Source organism: Denticeps clupeoides, chromosome 11, assembly GCF_900700375.1.
Source record: "Denticeps clupeoides chromosome 11, fDenClu1.1, whole genome shotgun sequence".
In the NCBI taxonomy this organism is placed as follows: domain Eukaryota; kingdom Metazoa; phylum Chordata; class Actinopteri; order Clupeiformes; family Denticipitidae; genus Denticeps; species Denticeps clupeoides.
In genome coordinates, this window is record NC_041717.1 from 12,805,182 (window position 1) to 12,828,335 (window position 23,154).

Here is a 23,154-nt window from a genome sequence, read left to right on the forward strand (position 1 = left end):
TTAACGGGCTGAACATCTTTTACGTTTCTCTCTTCCTCTATCTCAGTTCACCATGCTAACAGAAGTGCGGGGTTTAATAGCCCCCCAGGACCTGGAGCACTTTGACAGTCTGGTTCTGAAGCGGGAGATGGACATCTGGGACGCCCGACACACAGTGATGGCCGTGTCGCACACAAACGCAGTCGGTCTGGGCACACACATGGAGCACCACCATACCACCTCAGGTTGCCAGATTATGCCCAGCACCCTGGGTTACGTTAAGGTATGTCAGTGAAAAGGAGTCAGCCCTAAAGACCTAGAGTTGCCTCATTTCCATGAAGCTTGGAGGAGTAATGTGTAATAGGCATGGATGAAACGGTTCGATTTCAGCAAGGGCAGAATTTTGTTTCACTTTCACGCAACACAACATTTCGTCTTGACAGTACAATCTTGCAGATCAAAGTTCAGCAGTGATGAAACATGGGGTTTTATTTTGACCTGTAAGGCACGAAAGTGGGCCATGTTTTAGCATTCTGACGCAACACAAAGGCACTAATTACATTCATGGATGTGTCCATCTCACTGTCATAGGTCTGTTTTGGGTATAACATGTTATAAACTTGTACTTCACCTCAACCTAGAGAATGGACGAACTTGTGAAAATGCACACACATTCACCTAAATACACTTACACGAATACTGGCTGCACGTATATATTTATCTTGCATCTTGCAAAATAATTGTGCTAATTTTGTGCTAAAAAGAGTAGGTGCAGATGCATGCTTGTTAAAAATGTTCGTTTGGCCTGGGAGTTTATTTTCACTGGTTTTGGCATCTGTTGATTCAGTTTTCCGATGCTGTTTGATGGAGTCAGTGCCACTCGCCTGGGTGCTCACATGCAGTCTGTAACCCACATCCAGGGCAGCAGATATGAAACGGATCCTCTGATCCCCTCAGCATCATAACAATGGCCCTGTGCGCCTGTGGAAAAATCCCTCTGTGCTGTATGGCACAATGCAGACCTAAATTAGGCTAGAAGCATTAAGCCTAAACCCTATTGTTTGCGGAAACACGTCTCAGAAGGAGCATGAGAGCTGGAGGGGAGTCGGTAGGCACACGCAGTCTTTCTGCGGCATTGTTAGCAGTTGAAAGATGAAAAGCTGCCCACTCACTTAGTTAGATGGAATTATTCGCCCTGATCATGGTGTCACGCCCGGCGGCGATGTAATTGCCTGAGGAGTTGGTGCGCCGTATTAGCATGGTTGTAAAAATCACGGAGCCTGTAAACAAGTAATTGCTCTTAATTGAAATGGTCTTTAGCTTTGGATCAGAGGGGCCTAATGGGGGCAGAAGGATGGCAGGGCAGAAGTGTATGTGTGTGTTCACGTCTGTCAGGATTTAGTTAAGGAAGAGAGTGTTGATTTGTGAATTTTTGTGTGTCTCAGGCAAATGTGTGCGTCACCGTATCGTCTCGAACATCTTTTATTGCAGACTGAGAACAGAGCAGAGCGCAGACTCTCCCACAGACCCCAGGAAATGTTTAATAGCCTACCAGACATCGCGCTGGTGAGTCAAACATCCTCACACATCCTCTTAATGAGAGATCTGGGAGAGGGTGGGTGCCTTGACTTCAGCTCTCCGATTATCTTCTTCGCAAGTTACCGGTATCAGGTGTGGTATAATATTGATAGAGCAGATGTTTAACAATAATTGTGGGAGAGGACAGATGAACACGACTAAGCTCAAAGATGATGAAGTTTCCAGCTCAAAAGACTGTGGAGACCAGCAATGTACACTAGAGGCCAAAAGTTTTGACACAAAACCTTCTCATTCAATGTGTTTTCTTTATTTCCATGACCATTTACGTTGGTAGATTCTCACTGAAGGCATCAAAACTATGAATGAACACATGTGGAGTTATGTACTTAACAAAAAGTGGAGACTGACAATTGGTCAATGTATTCTGTGACCCACACAATGCAACATTAAATGAATAACATGTGCTGTGGGCTCCCAACCAAACAAGCGTTGTGAAACTTAATTGCTCCAACCACAGCCGGTGCATTGGCCATGCAACCAAAATTGTTTTTAAAAAATGATTTATTCCAGTTTTGTAATACAGCTGAAAGCGCTGACCACTGAATGTTCACAACTGGAAGAGGTGGTAGGGAATGAGCCTCTGGTTAATCTCTGAAGGCGAAGTTTTGACATTTTCTGGATAAAGGTTTCACCTTTCCTTTTTCTAAACCTTTTAAATGTCAAGCTGTTTTTGCCCAGAGGCTGGTGTGACCTCGCAATGATTTTGTTAGATTAATGGCCCAGACTGAAAATGTTAAGTTAGCATGAGCAATAAGTAATAACTCTGGGTGTTTCTTTCCACCTCATAGGATGAGGGCCACTCTTCTTTGGAGTCCCCACCCTTGTTCAAACCTTCTCCGCCTCCCGGCCACAAGAACCGCACCAAGCGGCCAGCGTCATCCTCCAAGTTGTCTCAGCTCTTTACCGCCCCGTCCAGAATTTTTCAAGATGGTCTTTGCCATGACCATTCCCACAGTCACACCCACAACCATATCCAAGACCACGCCCATGGTTCAACCCATAACCACACCCACATGCCTCCTGCCTGTTTTCATCAGACTCCTCCTTCATTTTCTGTCCACCACCACTCCCCACCATGCTCTTTGCATCGTCTGACATCTGGACCAACTGTAGCTCCCAGTCAGGACCTTGTCAACCATCAGCTGGCTGCCGGAAACAGCAGGACCCTTTTGACCCTCTCTCCTCGGGTGGAGTCCCCCCAACTCGCCAAAGGTTCCCCACCTGGACCTTCTCCCCGCTCGTCTCCCTCACCATCTCCTTCGATCTCAGTGCCTGCCCCTCCTCACCCCAGTCCAGTGAGGCCAGGGTCCTCCTCTCCACTCCCCTCCAGCAGCTTGCAGACCATCCGTCTGAACACAGAGCCGGAGAGGGGGGAAGAGAGGACACTGGCCCAGCCGCGAGGTGAGTCAGGAGTTCAGACCTCAGGCGCTTCTGTAGCACATCCGGCTCACAAGGGCGACTAGGCTGACTTTGGGTTGTGAACCAACAGGAGCCACTCTGTCCCAGCTGTCAGACAGCGGGCAGACCCTGAGCGAGGACAGCGGGGTGGACATTGCTGAAGCAGGTGGACTTAGTAAAGATAGCAGCCCCCGCCCAGGCAAACCCCCATCTCAATCCGTGGGAGACGTCCCAGGGTCTGACACACCCATGGCACAAGCCTCATCCAAGCTGGTGAGAGTCTGTAAATCTATACCAATACGTCTATGTGCATACATCCGTTCATACATCTAGTAAAACTAGACACATAGATGCACTAGATATAAAGCATTTTGTTGTGTGCACTTGGTACCTAAACTGTACAGCATCTGCTGAGGTGCACTACTGCTATTATACCATGGTTTTAAAGACACGTTTGTGAGCCTCTCAGCCAAACACACTGCAAGACAGTACAGAAATATAATCACATTACTCGTATAAGTACAAGATTCATGTAATTACAATGTTTTATTGCTAAGCATTTTTATTATCCGTTCATGCAGTTCTTTGCATGTGATAACCATCTACCATTTTCTGCAGACTGGTGTGTCTGAGTACTCTCTGGTAAGAGTCCTTAAGAGTGCTAAGACTCTGGGCATCGCTATTGAAGGTGGTGCCAACACCCGACAGCCCATGCCACGCATCGTGACCATACAGGCGAGTGAAACTCCTGACAGCTTAGCACTGAATGTAATCGGATGAAGCAGTAATGACAGCCACTTTTCCATCTACCTTTAACCAGAGGGCCAGGTGCACTGACATGCTAAATCAGTGGCCATAATTACATAATTATCTGCCTGGGTGAATATACAGCCGGGTCCAATTTGGAATCTGTGGCCCAAATTGCACTAAAACTCAGGTTCTAGCTCCAGTTGCAATTTAAAACCAAATAAGGAACTGAAATTTAAGATTTTCTTTTGGAATAGAATAGAATAGAACAGACTTTCATCAAGTCTGACACTCTATTTTAGTAATGCATCTACCTGTACACTGTCATTAAATTCAAAACTGTGAATTAAAAATTGGGAAAGCTGCTACACCCACAAAATGAAAGTATGCAACCAATGGAAGAATTCCGGCAGAATGCTAGCAATGAAAGGGTTGAAGGTAGGAGGCTGTCTGAGTAAAAATATTCTGGCTCTGGACACCTTTCATAATTGTATAATTGTCATGCTATAACAATGTTAATAAAATAAAACATATAAACATATATATTCAATCATCCTCTTTTGCCCGAGAGCACCCTGGAGAGTCTTTGGGAGGGCTGATAGTGAATGTGCAGAATGCAGGAGCTGGGAAAATATTTATTTATCAAATATCTTTGCTCTTGCAGTTATTTTGCCATGCTGAGACTGTTATGATTTTTTTCTTGTTTTTTTTTTTATTTCTTCTTCAAATCCACAACACTCTTGAGTGTCATTTCCATAAACCCAATCCATTTCCTACCACCTCAAGCCGACCAAACTGGATCTCTTCTGTGCTTTAAATTTCGTACCTTTTTTTCTTTATGGATTTGAGTAAGTCTACCCTGCAGTCCCTATTTTTTTTATTTTTCCATAATAAATAAATAAAATCCAACTGTAAAAATAAAGAACTGGGCCACAGGACTGTTCAGCACATTCGTATCTGGCTTGCACTTCTTTGTTCTAGAGAGTTCCGAACTGGAACGTTTTGATGGATTGGCAGCTAAGTCAGGCTGGGAAGGTTTAACTGATTAAATGATGTAATGCCAGTCACGTTGTGGCGCATGGTCACCTACTGACTTCTGACAATCTTTAAATATTTAATAGTGTATAGTTTGTTTATAATTTCCCTGAGCTTTAATAAATTAAAAAGCCAAATAAAATATGTCAGCAAATTTGACTGATTTTGCATTTTTTTTGGTGTTCAATTTGTTATTTTCTTATTATATAAATACATTTTACTTTTTTATGGGGGGCTGGGTCTTTAAAAATGGGGACTTTGTGGTGCCTTCGGTGATAGAAGCTTCAGGGCTAGGGACAGATGTGACCACGGCTGGCCCTCCTCCACATTTTCCTCTGGGGCAGATTGGGCTGAGAGCAGGCTGTGCATCAGATCTGTGACGGAACTGTTTACCCTGCCTGGCGGCAATATGCTAAAGACTGCTCAATGAAGAAAGCATCAGAATATCCTCCACATGTCCCCTCTGCTTTCTATGTCTTTTTTTATGTTTTTTTTATATTTTCATTTACTTTGCATTACTCTGCTCATTCCTACAGAAAGGTGGCTCGGCACAAAACTGCGGACAGCTCCGGGTGGGTCAAGTCATCCTGGAAGTGAATGGGGTGTCCCTGCAGGGGATGGAGCACCGGGACGCTGCACGGCTCATCGCCGAAGCCTTCAAGACCAAAGAGAGAGACTTCATCGACTTCCTAGTCACGGAGTTCGGCGCCACTCTGTAGGACGAGGCTCTCATGAGGAAATGCACGGCCAGGGTAGATGGGAAATGAGAGAGGAGCAACAGTCCCCATATATTAATTCCTCTTTCAGGACCTATTACCTTAGGGAAATAGTAGAATGAAACATACATTCGAAGCACAGGACAAGATGTGGTACTGTTTCCACACACCGTGTCATGAGGTTCAGTGAAGACTACCTTGTCTGCAGCCACCCACTGGGAATATTCTCACTATCAGTATCTGGACACTCATTTCCCCCCCGTTTCCCTGCAAAAAGAAAATTGTCCTGTAGAGAAACTGACAGAATTTTAAACACTGATGCTCACAACCACAAAAACAGTGCAGTCTTTTATTTTTATTTTAAAGGAGCGGATCTCTTCAAAACTCCAAAAAGTTCATATATTATGTGCATACAGTAGGTACATACTGTGAAGCAGGATAATGACAACACACTGTATTTTCAATGATCGTTTAAGAGAGTCAGCTGCATTTTTAGCCCATGTGAAGCACCTGGCAGATGTCAGCAATCATTCAAATTTCATGGGAAAAATCTGAAAAATGTGTGTGTAAGTAGATTGTCTAATAGCATTGTGCCACAGAATATATTTCTAATTTAGGAGTAAGATTGCACTATAAAAAGGTAAAAGCCAATGAGAAGATTACATTCAGATGCCTGGAATGACAGAAGTTGTTTGCGTGCGTGCGTGTGTGTGTGTGTGTGTGTGTGTGTGTGGGTTATGAATGGTTATGAGTGTTATGTGCATGCGTGGGAGGACATGCATGTGTATGTGTGCACAATTGTGGGTACATACATAGTGACACAACTTCAAGGGCTCGCAAAGAGTGGTCTCCATGGTAACTGCAGGTCCAGAGGATTTTGGAATATGGTCCTCTGTATTGCTGACAGAATGAGATAAACCATATGTGTAAAGCTATTACAGAACCCATAACACTACACTGGCTGAACAAATTCCTGTGCATTTCCTTATGTCGGTATGATGTAATTAATATTGTATAGCAGAAAAAACACAGTATGGCACAGCCAGTCATAACCTTGCAGTATTTCTGAATACTGCATTGCATTTACAAATTTAATCATAAGGAGCTGTGATCACTTGTAAAGTCCTACAGCAGAGTCTATTTTAAATATGATTACATATCATAAAAGCTTTAAAAGAATATTTTTCAAATGTAAAGTGATAATGTTTCATTGCACAGGCCTGCACATTATATCACAATGTCAAATAATTTATGGCTATTCATAATATAGTAAGATGTACAAATATGTATATATCTGCTTTCATATGCATGGAAATATGCTTTATAGAGTTTATTGTACAGCAGTGATGTAACATTTTCAGTAACATGCAGTAACATGCAGTAACATGCATCCCATCTTGCCACACTGCTGATCAGGTTCCAATGTTCCCATCATCCACAGAGTTGGATTACACTGGTATTCAGTTGCCATTCTGTGTGCTGTTCCTTTTTAAAGAAAGAAACCAATAGTTTTTCAGACATTACTAAATGCTGGTACTTTACTGTGGCCAGTAGTCAATTGGGTGTAAAACAAGAATTGGGATTAGTCTAGTAATTGGTGAAAGGGTCCCAAGACCCAAGAAGTGACTGCTTAATGCATCCATTCCCCATAAACACACATTGTTTATGTCCTGTGCTCATATTTTTAAGGTGCTATGTGTACAGTGACTTTTAAGCCAGTATGTTGAAGAGCATGAAACTAAAGTCTCCCATAATTATTTTGTTCATACCTTGTCCAGCTGTGTTGTTCTGCACGTGCACCACCCCATTTATTGTCAAAGACACTTAACTGGGGGAACTTCGAGAGAGAAACTTGTACTGGTTTCCTGCCTGTATTTACAGCGGTGATGTGAAAATGAAACATGCCACTTTTAAAAAGACCTGGCAGCACCGGCCTGCTCCTGTTTCACTCCCAGTCACAGTGGCCCTGATTTTCTCTGATCAGAGTGTATGCTCAACTGCGCGGGACACAAGCCTCGTGTTTCCACTCTGCTTGCACATTACTGTTTGTCAAAAAAGTTTTATTGCTTACCTCTCTTCTAGCCTTGATCATTAAAAGCAATACACGGAAAGTGACCCAAGACCAAACACTTTGATTGTTTATTAAGTGTGTGTGTGCGTGCGCGCTTTTGAGCCCTTCAATGTATTTAATTCAGGGATCTGGCTCCCTCTAGTGTCCTTAATGTGTTAATTTAATGTCTGAATTTAAGACCGGGATGTGTTGCGGTTTGTACCATTTCACCTCTCAGCATTAGAAATGGTTTGTGAAAGGTTAAAATCACTGTTTTGGTGGTTCTGTGTTGTCCTTATTTTCAGTTCATTTTTCAGGCACCCCAGCTGGACTTGTGTTGTCAGTGAAGCCGTCCTGTGCCAAATCTCATTGGCTTCCTTTCACAGATACATCAGATTTCATCAACACCGTGCTCTATTCCTTGAAATGCCAAAGACAGGTGAACTTTATCAAGCGGCCAGTTTATTAGACAGGCTGAGTACACCATGGCATGAAGAGTGCTGCTTGTGCTTCAGTAGCTTCCAAGATTTCAGCGTACAATAGAAATCGTCAGTTGGTGAGTAATCCCTTAATCAACACAAATACATTGTAATATGTAGGAACTTGTGCTGACAGGATTAATCAACACAAATACATTGTAATATGTAGGAACTTGTGCTGACAGGATTCATTTTACACTAAAGTGAACATGTATTCACATTCACACTGATTGTGAATGTTGATCCTTGATACATACAAAATACAATACAATTTCCTAGGGAAACTATAAGAACCGATTAAGGTTAATCATAATACAAAAGGGTTCCACCACTACATACCAATTTACGTAAAAAAAAAAAAAAATGATACAGCGCATCTCCTACTTGACATTCAGTTGGGTTGCAGTAAATGAAGCCACAATCCATCACCTGAGGCAGGGGTTCCCAATTGTGACAGGATTTTCATTCCAAATATTGCTTAACAGGAATGGTTATTGAGTACAAAAGTTTGGACTGAAAGTGTTGGGTGGGAGGATACAAGAACAGGATTGAGAACCCCTCTAATGGGCAGCTAAAGAGACATTTTTTAGATAAATATTATATTAAAAAAAATACCTGAATTGTTCAACAATCAGTTAGTCACTTCGGCTATAATTGACCTATGATTGATCTATGATCTACCCTATGATAAGCCATAAAGGTCCATCAACATAGGACTGTAACATTGGAAAGAAACATTCAGAACTGTAATGCAACATGATGCAGGAATATAGCGGCAGGTAATCTTTGCTCAGTACAACACTTTTTTTTTTGTTCTTGAAATGCTGAATCCCACCACGAATTACTATTCAAACAAAACTCAATCGATAAACAGGCTAAAGGCTTTCCGGTTAACTAGTCCACTACAATGAACAGATTGAGTTGGCCATGCTTCAAAGAACGTAACTGTGTGCTAATAGTTTGTTGTTATGACTGGCAACACTGTGTTTTCATGAAACGGGTTCGCTAATGCTAACGGCAGTACATCATAGGTTTGTTTTTTTTGGTAAATGAACACACACAAACAAGAATTTGCCAATGTAATTACTTTCATGTTCTGAGATGGTTGTTTTAAACTACCACTGATGTAACTGGTAAAATATGACAACATTTATCTTCATTTACGGTTCAAAGCGCATATTGAATGAGAATTGAGCCTTAGCTGTCCGGCTCGTCGTCTGGTGTGTTCATGTCTTTGAGGTGTTGTAGAAGCCGCGAGGGGTTGATGATATCAGTCGATCCTTGAGCGCGAAGAAGCATGAAAGGCAAGTGAAAACAGACGAAAGTTCAAATGAATGCCACCTTTCAAGAGCTTGGCTCTTAAAAATCCTCTCAAAATGTCAAATCTGAGCAAAGTAATAATGCCGAGACCAAGCTGAAGACGTGAAAGCCAATTAGCCCTTTCGTTTTCTGCTCATTCGGCCTACCTGGCCACAGCCTTTCACCGCGTTTTTCATTAAAATTGGCAAAAGCTCCAAGCATTACCCTAAAATCTGATTTGTTTAAGTTGTGTACTTCATGAGCTTAAAAAATAGAGAGAGAGAGGGTGAAACAGAAGGTATGCGATGCCTCTCGATTTTTAATTTTTTTATTTTAATGTTTTTTTTTTTATTCTGACATGTTCAAACTAGCACCAGTTGGTCTCGTCATTCATCGCCGTCTGCTCAGTACTTCACTGTTCCTTCAGTGGTTCTGGCAGAAATCACAGGGCTATGAATCACACATTTGGACACAAAGGAAAAACAGGATGAACACAAAACAGAAAGAAAATCAAGGGATGGGGTAGATTGAAGGTTCTGGAATTGACAGGGAACCAATTCTCACTGTGAGGAGCAGTGGGGTCATGATCTGGAAAGTAGATCTCTAAAGCTAGGGCTACACTGACAATGTCTAAATGATCGTTCTGTGAAGGTGACCAATGGCAGGTTTGTCATTCAAGAGAAAAAGAAGGTGCCTAAGGACTTCAGAGGGAACGTGTGTTGGGGGATGAAGGGAAAGGCTCATTATGGGCTTCCCACTTTTTACTTTTCTCTGGTTTGGAGGGACCCCTCCTTCAGTCGTTTTCCACAGGGAGCTGGTCCTCAGGGGCAGCATTGGGGTCAAGGAAGTCTTGGTGCTGGAGACCTTTTAAGTACTTTAAGGGAGTGACCGTGCTGGTAGAACCTGAAAACAAAATGTTCTGTCTATATGAAATATAAAATAGGAGGTGGGGGGGGTCATTTTTATTGCTCTAACCTCTGATAAGGGACCATTTCAGTTTTTTCTTTTATCCATTATATTGTTATATAATAATGTGCAGTTATGTGTTGTTTAAATTCTAGACATGATGCAAATGATTTACATAGTTATGTATGATATGAGTGTGTAAGCATGGAATGACATGCATATGCATGTATGTATACAAAGAATAATTTCATAAACTGATTATATTCATATAATTTTAAGATTGGTGTCACATATTAAAAAATTACACTGAAAAAAAGACATGTGACAGGTTTCCCCATTGTATCACTTGTTCTCTCAACATTCAGCAATTATCAATGAACAATGTTGGTGGCAGTAGCCTAGTGGATAACACACTCGCCTGTGAACCAGAAGGTTCAAACCCCACTTACTACAATTGTGTCCCTGAGCAAGACATTTAACCCCGAGTGTCTCCAGGGGGACTGCCCCTGTCGCTCTGGTTAAGGGCGTCTGATAAATGCCATGAAATTCAGGAGTCTGATACCACTTCTACTTTAATTCATTAAGCATTTTGGCTGCAGGCCATGTGCATTGTCAAAATGGCAGCTGGCAGTAGTCTAGTTAAACTGGCAGTTCCTTGCAGGTAAAATGTAAAGACGGGACACTGCAGTTCCTAAATCTGAGTGAGAAAGTTTCTCACCTAAAACAGGGTCTGGCTTCTGACTTCCAGCCACCGCCTGCCATTTTTCTCTGATGGGCTGATATATGGCACAGGCCCTTCTCACTATCATTGACTGCTGAGTCAGATATTAGCTGGGTGTTACTGGTCTTAAGAAGTAGGTTTTCTTATTTTAACTCAACTGAGTTATAATAAGAAAGTTTGTAGACTCACTAAGGCCTTCAGCTAAGCACGTCTGGACCTGCCAACCTTGCTGCTTCTAGAAGAATGTGGGTGTATCCCAATGTGAGGTGGACACTGTACTTTTAAAATCCACTCAGATAACTGGGTGTCCTAACAATAGAGGGGCCTCCTAATAACCACTTTCATTGAATTGGCTATATCGGTGTGTGCAGTATGTCTGTAATTCCACCATCAACATACCAACAAGGGCTTCCCATTTCCCATTGGCCTGTGTGACTTCATAGGCACAGCGCATCTCGCTGTAGGTCAGCCCTCCTATGATGAAGACGATGACGCGAGGGCCAGTGCGCATCTCTCCGGGGCTCTTGTTCTTGTGCCAGTTCCCATAGCGCGCACTGCGAGGGAAGAGTGAATGGACCATGAGCTGATAAATCTGCATTGGAGTGCAGAGTAATGTTACAGCACAGCCTCATACCTCGTAGCCGATGTGGTTTTGGAGGAAGCTGTACGGGTGGAGATGTACGGGAACAGCTTGGGGTCCAGCTTTTCTTCAATGGCATCCTATTGAAATATGCAAAAAGCTCCAGTTTTCATGCATGGGAATGACCTCAACAAGCCCTAATAAAGAATAAAACTTTTAAACTGAACTTTTAATTAAATCAAGTTCACCCTTATGCAGTTTGTTACATTTAAATTAAGTCACAAAGATTAATGAATATGCATTGTATTTATTCAAATATAAAGTGAAACAAATGCAAATAATCAGTGTTAATTCACGTTGACATATACTGCCTATACAAAAAAGTCCCCACCTGGAACTAACGCAAAAAATAAAGCCTTAAAGGGCAGTGGTGGCCTAGCGGGTACGGAAACCTTTTACATTTATGCCATTTATCAGACGCCCTTATCCAGAGCGACTTACAATCAGTAGTTACAGGGACAAACATACTCCCTGGAGACACTCAGGGTTAAGTGTCTTGCTCAGGGACACAATGGTTGTAAGTGGGATTTAAACCCGGGTATTCTGGTTCATAGGCGAGTGTGTTAACCACTAGGCTACTACCACCCATCCCATAAACTGATGCTGGACGTTACAACCACAGTCCAGACCTTGGGATGTGCTGGAGAAGAATTAGCATAGTAGTCCAACTTTCCCATCATCTCCACAAAATCTTTGTGGAAAAACTTTGGACAGAAATTAATTTTGTGGCTTTTTTGGACAGGCAGTGCATATTTTGAGAAAAAAGAAAACCTCTCTTGTATTTCAGTCAATATGGTAAAAATGTTTGCACTGTACCTCCATGATGTCTTTGATAAGTGGTGTCCACCTTGAGAGCTGGTAGGTCTGTTCACTGATTCTCTCCTTTCTGTCGGGCTTCTTGGTTTTACGTGTAGTCGCTTGCTGGATGTGGGCAGATTTGATTCACTTCTTAGCGCCATTGCTGGTCATTTCTTACCACATTTAAAACCACGTTTTGTCTTGTTTTGTGGAAGGTTATCTGACCTCTGTGATTATGGGGATGCCCATGTGCGCCATGTTGGAGATTATGTCACTGTCCTCTGGGGGGATCTGTGCATGCTGCAGGAGCTTACAAAGGTTCTCCTCTGTGACACCTGGCAAAAAATGAAGTAGATTATAGTAAATTATAGAACAAATAATAACCTCACAACATTTTTGGGTGGTCTCAGCTATTGCGTATGACCTACACAACATCTTCATCTACTGTACATTACCACCATCCCACTACTACACCTGTAACACAAATCAGAACTGGTACAGTACAGTGAACCAAACATAGGTGCGATTAATAAAGAGACCATTCTTGAGGAAGATGTAGAGAAGGATGATGCGGATCTTATCGAAAACGGTGACATTGGTATCAAGCAGGACGGGCACGATGGCTCTCATTGGGTCTTTGATCTTCTCCCCCTCAGCATCTGTCCCCAAGGCCAGGTCCTGGCACAAAGGAAGTGAAGTGACTCAGTTATAGATTTAGTATAAGAGGAACCCTAAACACTGAAAGAGTTTGATATTTCCAGTCAGGGGGTATCTACCTGCTCCACACGACACAGCTTGTCCACTGTGCCCTGGTAGTGCTTCATACAGTCCTCAGCCAGGTGGAGGTGGGTCGAGTACTGATGTGAAATGTGAATAAATAGGATTGTTTAACCTCTATTGCTTTATATTACTAGTTACATTTTTTTTTTTAAATGATCATAAAATGGGGGGATTGATTTCAATACCTTGCTCAGCTCCTTTTGATACTGGGGCATCTTTTTCAGCATCTGGGACAGCTCCTTTATTGTGGTCTGCAATGGGAAACCAAAAAAGATTAAGTCATCCCAAAGAGTTTTTTTGCCGACCTGCAGGCTTAAAGAGGATCAGGTACCTTTTCGCCAGTGTTCATTTTTTTGCTTGCAGAGAAGTCTTTTAGTGACTTTGTCACAGCCCTGTGTGGATAATTATGCAGAGAAAAACAGAGATTTTGTTTCACGACAGAAAAAAAGAAAAGAAATTCATAAGGCATTTGCCCTTGTGGCAAAAATAGAGAACTGTGCTCCACCAATCCTCTGAAAATCAGCTGAGAGCACTTGATCCATTCAGGGAATCTGAACAACCTGTTAAGGGTTATTTTACAGATGTACTTACGTGGAGACCTCTGCTATGTGCTTGTGGCGTAATGTCACCCAAAGGTCGTCATCCTCATCCAGAAGGACGTCTTTCATGCGAGAGTCTCCGATACCGCTGGTCTCATATCTTACAAAGAATAGAATAAGAAACATTACATCAGTTAAGAGCATGAGCACAACATACAAAGTAAGTATACAAGGTAAATGTTTCAAACTGGTGCAATCATGTTACAATAATGTCAGGTTAAATATGCATAAATATCTAGGGTGATAACAGCCTTTTGGTTGTTACACACCGCCCATTAACCAGAAGACCCAGGTTCAAATCCTTGAGCAAAACAGTTGTTCAAGGAGGACCGTCCTGTAACTACTGATTGTAAGTCACTCTGGATAAATGCCGTGAATGTAAATCCCTCTCTATAGTGGCACAGCAGCACAGAAAGTCATATGCATTTATCACAATATTGTGCATTTTTACTTCTGATGTTTTTTACTTAAAGGCTATAAGTACGTTTATCCGTCAGTTACAAAGCCCCAAAGTTCCAAAAGATGGTATATTTCTCTTTTTTTAATTCAAGTCAAAATGATTTAATTCCACAAAATGATGATAATAAAAGACATTGTAATATAGTAGAAATTAACTTTCTTGTGCATGCAACATAATAAATCACCACTTTTAAGACTTTTTAGGCTCCATATTTGACTGCTGTTGAAGGAAAAAAGACTAATTAGAGAAGAAAAATCTGCAATATTGTGATTAACTTTCATTTTTGTAAGAATGACATATGCAAAAAGTAATATTTACGAATAGACATCATTCTCAATGGGAAGCAGATCATAGCCCATGGCCTGGAATGTGAGTTCATGGAGGACAGGAGAGACAGGGTCAAAGCCTCTGTCCAGAATCAGTAACTGAGAACGAGCCTTGTCTGGACCCTGCAAACAGACAGACAGACAGATGGAGAAAGAAACAGATATGGGGATGAAAGATTTTTTTTAATTTATGTACAAAAATGAAAATCACATCACTGGCGCCAACCTTCCATTCCCATCACATGGCCACCAGACAATTCAATTTCCATTACCTGAGTCATGCATTGTTAACCTTGGGGCATGTTAAATCACATCTGCTCTGTAATGAGATTCAAGGCGGTCTCCCTCACTTACCTCACCCATGGTGGGGTCGTCTGCTTTGTACCCATCCAATTTGTCCTGAAGAAGCTGTGCCAGGACGCCGTTGTCTTTGTACTCCCTGAGACAAGCAGTATGTGCCGTGAATCACACAGACTGACCTTAAAAGGAAATAAACACTCTCTCCGACTGTATTTAAATCTCTGACATTTCCAAAATTCTCTAAAAAATGTGGATGAAAATTAAAAAAAAAAAGTTAAATCTAAAGCACTAAATCAATATTTTTGATTCCACATGGCACTGACAGTCTGAGAAAAGTTCACAGAGAAAAGTCTGGAGAATGTAAAAAAATGTAAGTGCTCACGCCCGGTATCGCACAGCAGGGTACTCCTTAAGGGTCGAGCACAGCGTGGCAATTTGTTCAGCCAGGCGCTCCAGCATCTGGTTTTTCACATCGGCCTTAAAGGGGCTGTAGAAGTCTTGGAAAGCATCTGGTCTGTCTACTGAAAACACCTGCAGGATAAGTCAAGGTTCAAAGACAATTCTCTGTAAGACCAACCAAATCAGAATAAGAACAGCAACCTTCTTCAATTAAGCAATGTATCTCAGCATTGCCCCTGTACAGTATGACCTTTGTTTTGTCTGCTTCATATATGGCCTTATAGAGTGTTCTACATAGACAGACTATGTCTTGGTTCTCGGGGCAGTGGTTCTCGGTACCCTGTGATCAGAAGGTTGCCGGTTCCAATCCAAGGTGCCACTGAGCCAAGCACCATCCCCACACACTGCTCCCCTGGTGCCTGTCATGGCTGCGCACTGCTCACCATGGGTGATGGTTAAAAGCAGAGGACAAAATGTGTCCACCGCGTTGTGTGCACCGTGTGCTGTGCTGCAGTGTTTCACAAGGACTTTCACTTGCATGGGCTTAGGCACATTTTCTCTTCATTAAAACACCTATTTATTGGCAAATAATGTCAGTAAATGTGGCGTATAACACATGTACTGGCATTCTCTTTTTGTCTACACAATAACGCAATTTTTTTCTTTATTTTCGAGCCAGTGCAGCACATTTCCTTCTTGCTGGGTGGTAATAAGCATGTTGCACAGGCAGGTGGCACTGTCACATGGAGAAGACTAACTGGACGTCATGTGACATATAGCTGTATTGTAGGTTTGATCTCAAGAAGGTTGACTTGTTACTCTTCTTCCTCCTTTTGTTGGGGTTTTCCTTACTCTTATGTTACTATTCTTACTATTCCTTACTTTGTTCCTTACTATTATCTGTTTGTCTCTAATGACTGTCCCATCTGTTGAAGTCATGTGACAGCGAGCTCTGTCCCTATTGCACCTCCTGTCACACAACTCTGACCCCTCCCATTGGCCACAAAGCAGCATATTGACATGACGAGGGCCAGTGATGTTACAGATTAGAGGCGTGCAACTCCTCACCCTCCCCCACACTGAAGGATTAGTTATTGAGGACAACAGCAGAGGATTGGAGACAAAACTATACCTTGGATCAAAGCCTATCTAGAACATTCCAAGACAACAAAAAAATGCCCTGTCCTGCCCCGCCCTCCCCTGCCCACCAAAACCACCACTCCTTCCCATTAGCCCATACCCAATTCTCACCTGTGACTCATATGGCAGAAAGGCGATATTAATCTCAGTCAAGGTCTTTATGGATTTGGAGGCACGGGATTTGGTCAACAGATTGAACAGAGAGTCTGGGATTGCTGTGAGACAGAGAAAATTTTGAGATATTAGTCAACCTAGACACGTACTGTTCCAATTTTTTTTTACTTTAAGTTTAGTAAAAACTGCTCTGTTTAAATACGGAGTAAATATATTTACATTTGCAGAATTTATCAGACGCCCTTATCCAGAGTGATTTACAATCAGTAGTTACAGGGACAGTCCCCCTGGAGACACTCAGGGTTAAGTATCTTGCTCAGGGACACAATGGTAGTAAGTGGGATTTGAACCTGGGTCTTCTGGTTCATAGGCGAGTGTGTTACCCACTACGCTACTACCACCCAGTCTGTACATATATACATACATTTTATGTGTACATACATAAAGATGTTTTATTTATCAAATTATATATTCACGTATATACATTTATACACTCATACATATTTATACTTTCTTTTTTTCAGATTGTATTTATGGTGTTCTTCTGATAGTGTACAAAAGCAATGAAGCCAATCAAGAAACATAATCAGTGGTTCATTTCCCACCAGATCACGAGATTCTGTTTCAGCTTGCTTGAATTAAAACCGAGTACAGAAGGGGAACTAGTGACAAATAATGTCACTTTCATCATTGCATGACTATAATGATGGACTAAGCTGATCAGTTTTCAGTTCCAGCTTCCAAAGATATTTGCCTCAGGTTGAGGTCCCCACATCCACCATCTTCCAAAAATTGCGTATCATGAAATGGCTATAATAAGCTGCTGTTCATGTCTATTACCATCTGAATGTATGTGAAAAAGTAGTGAATAAATTATTCTGAAGGCTTTTTTAGCGTTCACTGTACATTTTAATGTTTTACACGTCATGTTCAATAATTAAATTGAACTATGTAATGATATTACTGTATTACAAGTATAATTTAATAATTTATGATTTACATAAATTCATGTGAATTATGTAAATATGGAGCCCTTGATATATGTCTTCAGACTCTCAACATGCTTTATAACTTCATTTAAGATGGGCTCTTACCATCGGTGAAGAACACGTGAGCCCCTCTGTACATGGGAGATCGGGGGTCTCTGAAATCGTTGATGAGGCCCTCCACTGTCTGCAGAAAATAAACAGTCAGCGGGACAAACAAAAATGGGCGAGAACCGAGTAAAAGGCCATGTATCACACTGACAATGAAGGATTGCCAGAAGGTGTGATGATGGATCTTTTCCAAGGGCAAAAAGTGACAAGCGCAATTTTTCTGACGTGCTGTCATGGAGTCTTATGCCTAAAGGGAGATGGACAGTGTGAACATAGCACTTACTTCATCAGATGGCGTGATGAGATAAATGGCCTCCATGCTGGGCAGAGGCTCGCGCTTTTTGATGATATCCTCAACAACTAGAGAGGAGGCGATAATGAAGAGTGAAAAGCAAAAGAGCAGTTATCTCATTGTTCTTTTTTTTTTACTGATGTTTTACCAAGGAGGACCAACTCACTTGTGATGCCTTCAGACATGATATCTGTCATTTTGCAGCAAGACGAGATCATTCTCATGCTCAACTTGTCCACCACCAGCGCCTGAAATATTGAAAATAATGAGAGATACACTCATCATTTTTGGAATATCATTTTTGTTTTTGTAATGATCTATTATCATAGGGAACTTACCTTCCACTCGCCCTTCTTTTTCACCTTCATGATGACATCATTCAAAATCTCTGGTTAAAATGAAACAAATCATGATCTCATGGTATTATTACAATTAGCATATACACAACTCTTTAGAAATGTTGTTGTCTTCCATTAAAGTGAGTTTATATGCCTTATTTCAGCTATAAACCATTGCAAAAGGGTTTTCTTATATGCAATTACGTTTTTAAAGCAACAGGCTTACTGAACAACACCATTGTAACTCAAGACTAATTGTTGCTGATAAAGTTCCTCTCTACATGTATGCAGATATTCCGTAATTAATAGACATTTCCAGCTACCAATTTCAATTTGAACAATGTGAAAGTGATTGTCACTGTGAAACACTGCAGCGCAGCACACGGCAGCACAACATCATCCTTAGTGAGCTGTGGGCAGCCATGACAGGCACCCAAGGAGCAGTGTGTGGGGACAGCTACTTTTTATCACATAAATAAACAGATCTTAACGGGTTAAACCCTTGGATAGATGTTAAGCCCTCTTTGCTGCAGACTTTATTGCAGGACTGACTTTTTGCTGTTATTTCAAGGGCAGACCTTTCCTCTGAGCTGAACTTCCAGAGTGGCCTGGCTCTGAATTCCTAAAGGAAAACTTGAAATATCTCACTATACAGAGAAGAACGAAGTATCACAGAGGCGGAATAAAAAGAATACTTAATGCAAAATTACTGCAGTATTTGCTTTATTTACTCCATCCCACCAGACTCCCAACTTTTATTGTTAACATGTCAAAGAGGGCATACATTAAAAGCGGGGGTCACCAACCCTGGTCCAGGGTTTTTGTTTACCTTCATTTAGCTCAACTTCTGTACTCATTATCAGATCTCGAGGTGAATGAGGTTTGGTAAGATCATGGAACATGATCAAACTTATAAAAAAATTAGACTTATTAAAAATGAGAGTGATGCTGATAGCTGCAGCAGGCACTGGCTGCCACTCGGCGTTGTGTGAATGAACTAAAGCGATCCTGTCTGCCACCTTCTAAATATATCCCCGAGACATCTGCTTCTCATCTGAACACTTATATTTTTAAAAAAGGCCAGTGACGTTGTTTGTGTAGATAGATATGATTGCAGTGGACATTCTTTATTATGCCCTAAAATGCTCTATATAACATAGCAGCCTGTTGACATACATTATTGTGGCCTGACCGTCTTGATGCCCACACAGGCATTAGGCTGATGTAGGTAAGTTGTGTTCCAGTGATGTTATCGCAGCCACCCAGTCCCTCGAATAGGCTTAAAGGTTCAAAAAAATATCTCTCCTGTCTCTGCAAAGAGAGAGGTCCTCTGCAATCACAGGCTCTAATCTCTCCCCAATCCTCTTACGCCGCTTGCTATTTCTGCACCGGCGGACATGATGTCACTGGGGAAATGCAATGGCAGTTGCAGTGATGGCTTTTCGGCTCCCCCATTGAACAACAAGTGACAGGATCCAATTGTGTCCTCTGCATAGGCAGCATTTTGATTAATTGAATGTAAAGAATAATTTAGCATCACAGCAATGTCTCAACTGAATTAACGAACAATTCCGAAGGACATAAAAAAAACCTACATTATTTGGGCTTTAAATATAATAATATAAATGCACTCAGCTCTTTGTCTGATAGTCAGCAAAAGATGGTAATGAGCACGAACAAAGACATAAGGTCTGTGCTGAGCCCTGATTTAATCTGCAATACTGCAGGTTACCTGCATCTGATGTCTGTCCTACAGCCTACAGGGGACACCAGTGTTCCCCTGTTCAAAATCAGAATCAGAAAACTTTATTAATCCCAAAGGAAATTGCTTATGCTACAACTGCACAGAGGGAAAGACGTTCAATGTACATACAATGTATGTACAAGACATACAACAAGTGCACAGAGAGGCCGAGAGACAGACATCAGACGTGTACTGGTGCAGTGGTCAGAAGACCTATGGACAACTGCATCTTTTTAACATATCTTTTTAAATATAATTCCTCTTTCATTTTAAAATGTAGCCATTTCACAAAAAATTACTTTACCTAACCCACCATCATTCATTTATTCCTGTTTCCATTCTGTTTCTGTTCTTCTTTTTACCATATGTCTGAATCTACCTTCTCTAAACAGAAGGAAAACCCCGGCATGAGTGCAGCTTCCTGCAGGTAGCAGGAACATAGAATAATACTTTCTCTTTCTCTCTCAAAGTTCTCTCAAAGAAAGTTCAGGACTGATTCATATAAGTGGGTGTTAGACCTCCGGAAATAGAAAGAACAGCATTTTACACCAAATCTCACATATTCATTTAGTCTTATTCACCTTGTTAATTAGTCTCTGATCCATAAAATTCGACACCTTAGCATCAACATGATTTGTTAAAGAGGACCTCAAAGTTATGCAAATCAGCTCACCAAAGTTTTATATATGTCTCTGTGTGTGTGTGTATGCATACACACACACACACACACACACACACATAAATTTACATATATAAACATATATATATGTGTGTGTGTGTGTATATATAGAGAGATATATATTATAGAGATCTTAATGTTTTGCAATGCAAGTTGGCATGTTTTTGAATGATTTTTACTTAATTTTTTCTCCCATTTGCTTTCTTTGGATAAAGAAAAGCCCAGACCCCCATCTGCAGGCTGTGCTGATTTCACAGCCACTTTGCGAGTTAACGCAGACTCGACACCCTTGAACATGGCCTTCATTTTCACTTCTTCCACAGTCTGACACATTCCCACATAAAGAACAGAACAGCAGCATGCTGTAGACTCTCATTAACAGTCTGAGGACAAATAAAAAAATGTAAAAAAAAAGAAAAGAAACTGTGACCCATGACTCCTTGTACTGTAGGTACGATTTGTGTGTCTTCTAGTGCTACATTTAATCCCAGGAAAATGCAAATTTACAATATTACAATCATTTTATATCTGCTTTTCTTAATTTATTAGTGGACATTGTCTAATTTAACAATGTTAAATTAAAATATGAATATATTTTTAACTAAAACATAAAAAATATTTTCTACAGTTTAAACTTATTTTCTAAATGTGTCTTCAATGTTCCTTTTTTATGTACAATTCCCAAATGCTCAAGGCTCTCCAGCCTTCCTTTTACATTTTTTTTAATTATACTAACTAAATTGTTTTATATGATACTAATCATGTACTAATATACTAATACAACACAGGTTTACACATTAAAGCAAGCGTTTTATTCATAAAATATTTGAAATGTTTCGCATGGCCACAGTCATCAGCAGAACAGAATCTAATTTGCATATGTACCACAAACACTTCAACACACCCGAAGCAGATATAGCCAAATCAATAAATGAGTAATTCTAGCTATAAAACATGAAAAGAGGAATAAGAAAGGAGAAACTGTCTTACTTTCTCCAACAATGGCTTTGAGCCCGAGGGGAGCCATGGTGCTGGCGCTCAGGATTTACTCCAGACTGGAATCTGCTTCTCAATCACAGACGACCGGAGAGGCGGGGCGAGGTTGCCAGATCGGTGAAAACCGATCTACTGGGACCCTCCAGACCCACATCAAGCCGACACTTTGTGGGTGTCATTTTCGTATCCGTTACCTAACGACGTGTTGTATGTTGTGTATGTTGTGTCATTATATTATTATTATTATTATTTAGACTTTTTTTTCAGCCGAGTCCTTAGAAACACGAAACTACAATTCGATACCGTTCGATAAAGAAGGAAATGTCGCTTACAATAAGCGGATTTGGCAACACCGACCTGCGAGTGCGTTTAATCCGACTCTCACGATGCTGATTTTCATCAATATTTCTGGGTGTTTCTTTCATTACATGAATGTTGAAAAATGCACTTGACACCCCTGCATTAGCTGTGCATTCAGTAACATGCTGGCAGTTTACTGGGAAGTCGATAATAATAGGGTGGCAGTAGCCTAGTGGGTAACACACTCGCCTATGGACCAGAAGACCCAGGTTCAAAACCCACTTACTACCATTGTGTCCCTGAGCAAGACACTTAACCCTAAGTTGCTCCAGGGGGGGACTGTCCCTGTAACTACTGATTGTAAGTCGCTCTGGATAAGGACGTCTGATAAATGCTGTAAATGTAATAATACAGATTACAACTCAAATATTACTGGCCAATAATATCGCCATCTAAAGGACGAAACGAATTTGTCAAATATTATGTATGAGATTTAAACGATCAGCTATTATTTGGTCTTGCACGTGATCCAACCCGGTTAGCTGAAGGTATGAGTCCTTCTGGAAACTCTTATATTGTGAGATTCATAAATGTAGAACCCTGAAGGATCCATTGATTTCGACCCACCAAACATTCAATGCCATAAGCCCTTAAACACAGGGCGCACATCGCCAAATGTGCAAAATTAACAACAACAAATTACTTTAGTTTATTTGACAACATCCATATATGCATTAAAATAGACATAAAGGAAAAACAACACAGGAATGAGAGGAATAAGAACTAATATTCAGTTTAGAAAAAAAGTTTTTCTTCCTTTCTTTCAATTTCTTTTTATATTTTGCAATACCTACCCGTGTCCACAAAGGGGCAGCAGACCCGTTTACATCTCACAGTTTAATGGAAACTGAATCATGAATCTATCACCAAGAAGTAGATAGATAGATAGATAGATAGATAGACAGACAGACAGACAGACAGACAGACAGACAGACAGACAGATAGATAGACAGATAGATAGATAGATAGATAGATAGATAGATAGATAGATAGATAGATAGATAGATAGATAGATAGATAGATAGATAGATAGATAGAGACAGACAGAAAGATAGATAGATAGATAGATAGATAGAGACAGACAGACAGAAAGATAGACAGAAAGATAGACAGACAGATAGATAGATAGATAGATAGATAGATAGATAGATAGATAGATAGAT

The 23,154-nt window shown here is 41.0% G+C and overlaps 2 protein-coding genes across 5 annotated transcripts in view; one reads left to right on the top strand and one right to left on the bottom strand.

Moving 5' to 3' along the window:
* Window positions 1-10,526, top strand: part of whrnb (whirlin b) — a 65,024-nt gene extending 54,498 nt beyond the window's left edge. Inside the window, exons 7-12 of one of the 2 annotated variants that reach the window (XM_028996172.1) lie at window positions 47-262; window positions 1,471-1,545; window positions 2,367-2,979; window positions 3,068-3,249; window positions 3,595-3,711; window positions 5,295-10,526. In XM_028996172.1, coding sequence (XP_028852005.1) covers window positions 47-262; window positions 1,471-1,545; window positions 2,367-2,979; window positions 3,068-3,249; window positions 3,595-3,711; window positions 5,295-5,477 — 1,386 coding nt within the window. In that variant the 3' untranslated portion in view covers window positions 5,478-10,526. The remainder of the gene's footprint in view (window positions 1-46; window positions 263-1,470; window positions 1,546-2,366; window positions 2,980-3,067; window positions 3,250-3,594; window positions 3,712-5,294) is intronic. The other variant, XM_028996173.1, reaches the window with a different exon arrangement.
* On the bottom strand, window positions 7,967-21,702 carry stxbp1b (syntaxin binding protein 1b). Of its 3 annotated transcripts, none has more exons than XM_028996174.1 (20): window positions 21,626-21,702; window positions 18,213-18,262; window positions 18,041-18,122; window positions 17,866-17,942; window positions 17,580-17,658; window positions 16,483-16,586; window positions 15,215-15,363; window positions 14,887-14,971; window positions 14,525-14,655; window positions 13,739-13,846; window positions 13,479-13,539; window positions 13,333-13,398; window positions 13,144-13,224; window positions 12,907-13,045; window positions 12,593-12,702; window positions 12,386-12,490; window positions 11,564-11,649; window positions 11,329-11,483; window positions 10,061-10,205; window positions 7,967-9,283 (listed from the first exon to the last, which is right to left on the bottom strand). In XM_028996174.1, the coding sequence occupies exons 1-19, from the start codon at window positions 21,660-21,662 to the stop codon at window positions 10,096-10,098; spliced, it is 1,815 nt and encodes a 604-aa protein (XP_028852007.1). In that variant the 5' UTR covers window positions 21,663-21,702; the 3' UTR covers window positions 7,967-9,283; window positions 10,061-10,095. The 3 variants fall into 3 exon arrangements, with proteins under 3 accessions (XP_028852007.1, XP_028852008.1, XP_028852009.1); XM_028996175.1 differs by having other exon boundaries at window positions 10,068-10,205; window positions 21,626-21,662; XM_028996176.1 differs by lacking the exon at window positions 10,061-10,205 and having other exon boundaries at window positions 21,626-21,662.
* Between the last annotated feature and the right edge of the window lie 1,452 nt (window positions 21,703-23,154).